Source organism: Bombina bombina, chromosome 2 (genome assembly GCF_027579735.1).
Source record: "Bombina bombina isolate aBomBom1 chromosome 2, aBomBom1.pri, whole genome shotgun sequence".
Lineage (NCBI taxonomy): Eukaryota > Metazoa > Chordata > Amphibia > Anura > Bombinatoridae > Bombina > Bombina bombina.
In genome coordinates this window covers 38046318-38056401 of record NC_069500.1, presented here as the reverse complement: position 1 = coordinate 38056401, position 10084 = coordinate 38046318, and the positions used below count along the sequence as shown (strand labels likewise).

General features: G+C 39.7%; 2 protein-coding genes across 4 annotated transcripts in view; one reads left to right on the top strand and one right to left on the bottom strand.

The window, feature by feature from the left end:
* Positions 1–10084, bottom strand: part of LOC128648398 (uncharacterized) — a 184536-nt gene that overhangs the window by 163855 nt on the left and 10597 nt on the right. The gene's annotated exons all lie outside the window — the stretch shown is intronic.
* Positions 7651–10084, top strand: part of FAM166B (family with sequence similarity 166 member B) — a 32579-nt gene continuing 30145 nt past the window's right edge. Inside the window, exon 1 of the mRNA XM_053701031.1 lies at positions 7651–7812. Coding sequence (XP_053557006.1) covers positions 7745–7812 — 68 coding nt within the window. The 5' untranslated portion in view covers positions 7651–7744. The remainder of the gene's footprint in view (positions 7813–10084) is intronic.

The following is a 10084-nucleotide window of genomic DNA, read 5'->3' as shown; positions in this document are numbered from 1 at the left end:
TTCTGTATATTACATGGCTCAGGTCTGTCTGTCACTACAGCTTCTGTATATTACATGGCTCAGGTCTGTCTGGCACTATAGCTTCTGTATATTACATGCTCATGTCTGTCTGGCACTATAGCTTCTGTATATTACATGGCTCAGGTCTGTCTGGCACTACAGCTTCTGTATATTACATGACTCAGTCTGTCTGGCACTATAGCTTCTGTATATTACATGGCTCAGGTCTCTGTCACTATAGCTTCTGTATATTACATGGCTCAGGTCTGCTGGCACTATAGCTTCCTGTATATTACATGGCTCATGTCTGTCTGTCACTATAGCTTCTGTATATTACATGGCTCATGTCTGTCTGTCACTATAGCTTCTGTATTACATGGCTCAGGTCTGTCTGTCACTATAGCTTCTGTATATTACATGGCTCAGGTCTGTCTGTCACTATAGCTTCTGTATATTACATGGCTCAGGTCTGTCTGTCACTATAGCTTCTGTATATACATGGCTCATGGCTCAGGTCTGTCACTATAGCTTCTGTATATTACATTGCTCAGGTCTGTCTGTCACTATAGCTTCTGTATATTACATGGCTCAGGTCGTCTGTCACTATAGCTTCTGTATATTACCATGGCTCAGGTCTGTCTGTCACTATAGCTTCTGTATATTACATGGCTCATGTCTGTCTGTCACTATAGCTTCTGTATATTACATGGCTCAGGTCTGTCACTATAGCTTCTGTATATTACATGGCTCAGGTCTGTCTGTCACTATAGCTTCTGTATATTACATGGCTCAGGTCTGTCTGTCACTATAGCTTCTGTATATTACATGGCTGAGGTCTGTCTGTCACTATAGCTTCTGTATATTACATGGCTCAGGTCTGTCTGTCACTATAGCTTCTGTATATTACATGGCTCAGGTCTGCCTGGCACTATAGCTTCTGTATATTACATGGCTCATGTCTGTCTGTCACTATAGCTTCTGTATATTACATGGCTCATGTCTGTCTGTCACTATAGCTTCTGTATTACATGGCTCAGGTCTGTCTGTCACTATAGCTTCTGTATATTACATGGCTCATGTCTGTCTGTCACTATAGCTTCTGTATATTACATGGCTCAGGTCTGTCTGTCACTATAGCTTCTGTATATTACATGGCTCATGTCTGTCTGTCACTATAGCTTCTGTATATTACATGGCTCATGTCTGTCTGTCACTATAGGTTCTGTATATTACATGGCTCATGTCTGTCTGTCACTATAGCTTCTGTATATTACATGGCTCAGGTCTGTCTGGCACTATAGTTTCTGTATATTACATGGCTGAGGTCTGTCTGTCACTATAGCTTCTGTATATTACATGGCTCAGGTCTGTCTGGCACTATAGCTTCTGTATATTACATGGCTCAGGTCTGTCTGGCACTATAGCTTCTGTATATTACATGGCTCAGGTCTGTCTGGCACTATAGCTTCTGTATATTACATGGCTCATGTCTGTCTGTCACTATAGCTTCTGTATATTACATGGCTCAGGTCTGTCTGTCACTATAGCTTCTGTATATTACATGGCTCAGGTCTGTCACTATAGCTTCTGTATATTACATGGCTCAGGTCTGTCACTATAGCTTCTGTATATTACATGGCTCAGGTCTGTCTGTCACTATAGCTTCTGTATATTATATGGCTCATGTCTGTCTGTCACTATAGCTTCTGTATATCACATGGCTCAGGTCTGTCTGTCACTATAGCTTCTGTATATTATATGGCTCATGTCTGTCTGTCACTATAGCTTCTGTATATTACAGGGCTCATGTCTGTCTGTCACTATAGCTTCTGTATATTACATGGCTCAGGTCTGTCTGGCACTACAGCTTCTGTATATTACATGGCTCAGGTCTGTCACTATAGCTTCTGTATATTACATGGATCAGGTCTGTCTGTCACTATAGCTTCTGTATATTACATGGCTCATGTCTGTCTGTCACTATAGCTTCTGTATATTACATGGCTCCGGTCTGTCACTATAGCTTCTGTATATTACATGGCTCAGGTCTGTCTGTCACTATAGCTTCTGTATATTACATGGCTCAGGTCTGTCTGTCACTATAGCTTCTGTATATTACATGGCTCATGTCTGTCTGTCACTATAGCTTCTGTATATTACATGGCTCATGTCTGTCTGTCACTATAGCTTCTGTATATTACATGGCTCAGGTCTGTCTGTCACTATAGCTTCTGTATATTACATGGCTCATGTCTGTCTGGCACTATAGCTTCTGTATATCACATGGCTCATGTCTGTCTGTCACTATAGCTTCTGTATATTACATGGCTCAGGTCTGTCTGTCACAATAGCTTCTGTATATTACATGGCTCAGGTCTGTCACTATAGCTTCTGTATATTACATGGCTCAGGTCTGTCTGTCACTATAGCTTGTGTATATTACATGGCTCAGGTCTGTCTGTCACTATAGCTTCTGTATATTACATGGCTCAGGTCTGTCTGTCACTATAGCTTCTGTATATTACATGGCTCAGGTCTGTCTGGCACTATAGCTTCTGTATATTACATGGCTCATGTCTGTCTGGCACTATAGCTTCTGTATATTACATGGCTCAGGTCTGTCTGGCACTATAGCTTCTGTATATTACATGGCTCATGTCTGTCTGGCACTATAGCTTCTGTATATTACATGGCTCAGGTCTGTCTGGCACTATAGCTTCTGTATATTACATGGCTCAGGTCTGTCTGGCACTATAGCTTCTGTATATTACATGGCTGAGGTCTGTCTGTCACTATAGCTTCTGTATATTACATGGCTCATGTCTGTCTGTCACTATAGCTTCTGTATATTACATGGCTCATGTCTGTCTGGCACTATAGCTTCTGTATATTACATGGCTCAGGTCTGTCTGTCACTATAGCTTCTGTATATTACATGGCTCAGGTCTGTCTGTCACTATAGCTTCTGTATATTACATGGCTCAGGTCTGTCTGGCACTATAGCTTCTGTATATTACATGGCTCAGGTCTGTCTGGCACTATAGCTTCTGTATATTACATGGCTCATGTCTGTCTGTCACTAAAGCTTCTGTATATTACATGGCTCATGTCTGTCTGTCACTATAGCTTCTGTATATTACATGGCTCATGTCTGTCTGTCACTATAGCTTCTGTATATTACATGGCTCATGTCTGTCTGTCACTATAGCTTCTGTATATTACATGGCTGAGGTCTGTCTGTCACTATAGCTTCTGTATATTACATGGCTCATGTCTGTCTGGCACTATAGCTTCTGTATATTACATGGCTCAGGTCTGTCTGTCACTATAGCTTCTGTATATTACATGGCTCAGGTCTGTCACTATAGCTTCTGTATATTACATGGCTCAGGTCTGTCTGGCACTATAGCTTCTGTATATTACATGGCTCATGTCTGTCTGGCACTATAGCTTCTGTATATTATATGGCTCATGTCTGTCTGTCACTATAGCTTCTGTATATTACATGGCTCATGTCTGTCTGTCACTATAGCTTCTGTATATTACATGGCTCATGTCTGTCTGTCACTATAGCTTCTGTATATTACATGGCTCATGTCTGTCTGTCACTATAGCTTCTGTATATTACATGGCTCAGGTCTGTCTGTCACTATAGCTTCTGTATATTACATGGCTCAGGTCTGTCTGTCACTATAGCTTCTGTATATTACATGGCTCAGGTCTGTCTGTCACTATAGATTCTGTATATTACATGGCTCAGGTCTGTCTGGCACTATAGCTTCTGTATATTACATGGCTCAGGTCTGTCTGTCACTATAGCTTCTGTATATTACATGGCTCAGGTCTGTCTGGCGCTATAGCTTCTGTATATTACATGGCTCAGGTCTGTCTGGCACTATAGCTTCTGTATATTACATGGCTCATGTCTGTCTGTCACTATAGATTCTGTATATTACATGGCTCAGGTCTGTCTGGCACTACAGCTTCTGTATATTACATGGCTCAGGTCTATCTGTCACTATAGCTTCTGTATATTACATGGCTCAGGTCTGTCTGTCACTATAGCTTCTGTATATTACATGGCTCAGGTCTGTCTGTCACTATAGCTTCTGTATATTACATGGCTCAGGTCTGTCTGTCACTATAGATTCTGTATATTACATGGCTCAGGTCTGTCTGTCACTATAGCTTCTGTATATTACATGGCTCAGGTCTGTCTGTCACTATAGATTCTGTATATTACATGGCTCAGGTCTGTCTGTCACTATAGCTTCTGTATATTACATGGCTCAGGTCTGTCTGTCACTATAGCTTCTGTATATTACATGGCTCAGGTCTGGCACTATAGCTTCTGTATATTACATGGCTCATGTCTGTCTGTCACTGTAGCTTCTGTATATCACATGGCTCATGTCTGTCTGTCACTATAGCTTCTGTATATTACATGGCTCAGGTCTGTCTGTCACTATAGCTTCTGTATATTACATGGCTCAGGTATGTCTGTCACTATAGCTTCTGTATATTACATGGCTCAGGTCTGCCTGGCACTATAGCTTCTGTATATTACATGGCTCATGTCTGTCTGTCACTATAGCTTCTGTATATTACATGGCTCATGTCTGTCTGTCACTATAGCTTCTGTATTACATGGCTCAGGTCTGTCTGTCACTATAGCTTCTGTATATTACATGGCTCATGTCTGTCTGTCACTATAGCTTCTGTATATTACATGGCTCAGGTCTGTCTGGCACTATAGCTTCTGTATATTACATGGCTGAGGTCTGTCTGTCACTATAGCTTCTGTATATTACATGGCTCAGGTCTGTCTGTCACTATAGCTTCTGTATATTACATGGCTCAGGTCTGTCTGTCACTATAGCTTCTGTATATTACATGGCTCAGGTCTGTCTGGCACTATAGCATCTGTATATTACATGACTCAGGTCTGTCTGTCACTATAGCTTCTGTATATTACATGGCTCAGGTCTGTCTGTCACTGTAGCTTCTGTATATTACGTGGCTCATGTCTGTCTGTCACTTTAGCTTCTGTATATTACATGGCTCATGTCTGTCTGTCACTATAGCTTCTGTATATTACATGGCTCAGGTCTGTCTGTCACTATAGCTTCTGTATATTACATGGCTCAGGTCTGTCTGGCACTATAGCTTCTGTATATTACATGGCTCATGTCTGTCTGTCACTATAGCTTCTGTATATTACATGGCTCATGTCTGTCTGTCAATATAGCTTCTGTATATTACATGGCTCAGGTCTGTCTGGCACTATAGCTTCTGTATATTACATGGCTCAGGTCTGTCTGGCACTACAGCTTCTGTATATTACATGGCTCAGGTCTGTCTGGCACTATAGCTTCTGTATATTACATGGCTCAGGTCTGTCTGGCACTATAGCTTCTGTATATTACATGGCTCATGTCTGTCACTATAGCTTCTGTATATTACATGGCTCAGGTCTGTCTGGCACTACAGCTTCTGTATATTACATGGCTCAGGTCTGTCTGGCACTATAGCTTCTGTATATTACATGGCTCAGGTCTGTCTGGCACTATAGCTTCTGTATATTACATGGCTCATGTCTGTCTGTCACTATAGCTTCTGTATATTACATGGCTCATGTCTGTCTGTCACTATAGCTTCTGTATATTACATGGCTCATGTCTGTCTGTCACTATAGCTTCTGTATATTACATGGCTCAGGTCTGTCTGTCACTATAGCTTCTGTATATTACATGGCTCAGGTCTGTCTGGCACTATAGCTTCTGTATATTACATGGCTCAGGTCTGTCTGGCACTATAGCTTCTGTATATTACATGGCTCATGTCTGTCTGTCACTATAGCTTCTGTATATTACATGGCTCATGTCTGTCTGTCACTATAGCTTCTGTATATTACATGGCTCAGGTCTGTCTGGCACTATAGCTTCTGTATATTACATGGCTCAGGTCTGTCACTATAGCTTCTGTATATTACATGGCTCAGGTCTGTCACTATAGCTTCTGTATATTACATGGCTTAGGTCTGTCACTATAGCTTCTGTATATTACATGGCTCATGTCTGTCTGGCACTATAGCTTCTGTATATTACATGGCTCAGGTCTGTCACTATAGCTTCTGTATATTACATGGCTCATGTCTGTCTGTCACTATAGCTTCTGTATATTACATGGCTCATGTCTGTCTGTCACTATAGCTTCTGTATATTACATGGCTCATGTCTGTCTGTCACTATAGCTTCTGTATATTACATGGCTCAGGTCTGTCTGTCACTATAGCTTCTGTATATTACATGGCTCAGGTCTGTCTGTCACTATAGCTTCTGTATATTACATGGCTCATGTCTGTCTGGCACTATAGCTTCTGTATATTACATGGCTCATGTCTGTCTGTCACTATAGCTTCTGTATATTACATGGCTCAGGTCTGTCTGTCACTATAGCTTCTGTATATTACATGCCTCAGGTCTGTCTGGCACTATAGCTTCTGTATATTACATGGCTCAGGTCTGTCTGGCACTATAGCTTCTGTATATTACATGGCTCAGGTCTGTCTGGCACTATAGCTTCTGTATATTACATGGCTCAGGTCTGTCTGTCACTATAGCTTCTGTATATTACATGGCTCAGGTCTGTCTGTCACTATAGCTTCTGTATATTACATGGCTCAGGTCTGTCTGGCACTATAGCATCTGTATATTACATGACTCAGGTCTGTCTGGCACTATAGCTTCTGTATATTACATGGCTCAGGTCTGTCTGGCACTATAGCTTCTGTATATTACATGGCTCAGGTCTGTCTGTCACTATAGCTTCTGTATATTACATGGCTCAGGTCTGTCTGTCACTATAGCTTCTGTATATTACATGGCTCATGTCTGTCACTATAGCTTCTGTATATTACATGGCTCATGTCTGTCTGTCACTATAGTTTCTGTATATTACATGGCTCATGTCTGTCTGTCACTATAGCTTCTGTATATTACATGGCTCATGTCTGTCTGTCACTATAGCTTCTGTATATTACATGGCTCATGTCTGTCTGTCACTATAGCTTCTGTATATTACATGGCTCAGGTCTGTCTGTCACTATAGCTTCTGTATATTACATGGCTCAGGTCTGTCTGTCACTATAGCTTCTGTATATTACATGGCTCAGGTCTGTCACTATAGCTTCTGTATATTACATGGCTCAGGTCTGTCTGTCACTATAGCTTCTGTATATTACATGGCTCATGTCTGTCTGTCACTATAGCTTCTGTATATTACATGGCTCATGTCTGTCTGTCACTATAGCTTCTGTATATTACATGGCTCAGGTCTGTCTGTCACTATAGCTTCTGTATATTACATGGCTCAGGTCTGTCTGTCACTATAGCTTCTGTATATTACATGGCTCAGGTCTGTCACTATAGCTTCTGTATATTACATGGCTCAGGTCTGCATTACAGGTTTATTACAGCCGTGTCAGTACACACCTGTGCAATTCATACTTGAGCTGTTGCATCTCTTTGGATACATTGTTTCCTTTGCATACTTGTTGCAAGCAGTTCTCTGTGCCCAGTAACAAGGGTTGTGTGTTTGTTCCCTCGCCCTCCTCTCTTTGCCTGGGAGCTGATTCTCCTCCTACAAACAAGTCCCCTGCTGTTCCCTAACAACCAAAGTGCACACAGAGCCTCACACACATCCATCCGTGACACCAGCAAGACAAGGGGGGGACAAGCCAGCCATGGCATCTACATTCCCCCCTAAACTCAGTCCCACGCTGATGACACCAGAACCACATTTTATCCCAGGGTAAGCACAGTAACAATAATTATATTCAATAATGCAGAACAGTAAAGATGCCTTAAAGCCACATAACTATCTATCTATCTATCTATCTATCTATCTATCTATCTACATATCTATCTATCTATCTGCATATCTATCTATCATCTATCTATCTATTTATCTATCTATCTATCTGCATATCTATCTATCTATCTGTATATCTTTCTATCTATCATCATTATCTATCTATCTATCTATCTATCTATCTATCTATCAATCATCTATTTATCTGTTATCTATCTATTTATTTATCTATCATCTATCTATTTATCTAGCTGTTATATACAGTATATGCATAGTATGTGTTAGTAATTAAAAAAAAGGGGGAAATGTAATTTTGTAAAATTTGCATTGTTTTGCAATCCAGGGTCATACCCCTTGAAATTTTGTTATGCATCTTTAGCTTACATTCTTTGCTGATTAATGAACAATATTAATGACTAATCACCATATATAATGTTGCAGGGTCACAGTTGTGAAATCTGCTGGGGTGGTAGAATAAAAGTTTCAGTTTTGAGCTTTATCTCTAATAAACAGACACTTGAGAGGATTAGTAGTTGGTATCACAGGGCAGTCACCTACGTTTAAGCTCTAATTTTAGGATTTAGGATAACATTGTATTGCTCAGCCAGTAATTTGCATTACTTTAGGGATAAAAATATAGATTAGCAGAGCTCAGGCTCATAGAATCACTGAAACTTCAAATAACTCTGTAATGAGTTCTTGTGTCATTATGTAGAGATTATTTACTGCTAATGTCACCTATATAAGATATTCTTAATGGGACACATTAGTTAACATCATCCTGTCTTGAGTTATATGTGGGGTGCAGATTTGCAGTGTACTTTATTATTATGTTAACTTGGTACCATCTGTTTAAACTTAGCTCCTTTACATGAAAGCATACTGAGGTAGCTCAGGAGCGTGCACGTGCATTGAGCACTCCGTTTATAATGTTGCAAATACTGCTTCTATATAATGTTTAAACAATGGCACAAGGAGAACAAGTTTATGAAAATGCTAAAATTAGAGTTTTATAACAGGGGTGCAGGTCTAGTTAGAGTAAATGAATTAGTGTGGGCTAAAACATTTTGGCCATATTAAGATGTTCTGGCTAAAGAGACACTGAACACACATTTTTTTCTTTTGTGATTCAGATAGAGCATGCAATTTTAAGCAACTTTCTAATTTACTCCTATTTTCTTCATTTTCTTGGTATTTTTATTTGAAAAACAAGAATGTAAGTTTAGATGCCGGCCCATTTTTGGTGAACAACCTGGGTGCATTTTTGGTGAACAACCAGGGAGTTCTGATCCAAAAATTGTCTGGCTCCTTAGCTTAGATGCCTTCTTTTTCAAATAAAGATAGCAAGAGACTGAAGAAACATTGATAATAGGAGTAAATTAGAAAGTTGCTTAAAATTGCATGCTCTATCTGAATCAGGAAAAAAAATTGGGTTCAGTGTCTCTTTAATATAGGGTGACCATATTGCCGCTTTAAAAAGGGACACATATGAAAAATACATATGCCAGGGCTGTTTAAAGAAATGTTTTGTATAAGAAGCGCGACATATGTATTTTTTATATGTGTCCCTTTTTAAAGCGGCAATATGGTCACCCTACTTTAATATATTTAATTTGTAACACCAGATTGTGTGGTATATACCCCCCCCCCCCCCCAGGCTGTGAGATGTTTTGGCTCAGAGAAATTGCTTCCTACACTTCTTACTTAAAGGGACATCAAACCCATATGTTTTATTTCATGATTTAGAAAGAGTTTATGATTTTAAACAACTTTCCAATTTACTTCTATTATCTAATTTTCTTCATTCTTTTGGTATCCTTTGTTTAAAAGCATATCTAGATAGGCTTAGTAGCTGCTGATTGGTAGCTGCACATAAATGCTTCGTGTGATTGGCTCACCTACAGTATGTGCATTGCTATTTCTTCAACAAAGAATATCTAAAAAGCAAATTAGATAATAGAAGTAAATTGGAATATTGTTTAAAATTGTAATATGTGTCTGAATCATGAAAGTACAATTTTGGGTTTCATGTCCCTTTAAGACCTTATTCTCTAAAGTCTGCTGCTTATGATAAATTCTCTAAAAATATCCATCAGTGCTACAAGATCTTAACTGGATTTTACCTGGATAGCTTTGTACTTTGCTAAGTGGCATTGGTGAGACATGCACCTAACTTCAGACCTCTCCATGCCGCTTATTGCCTCATGTTACA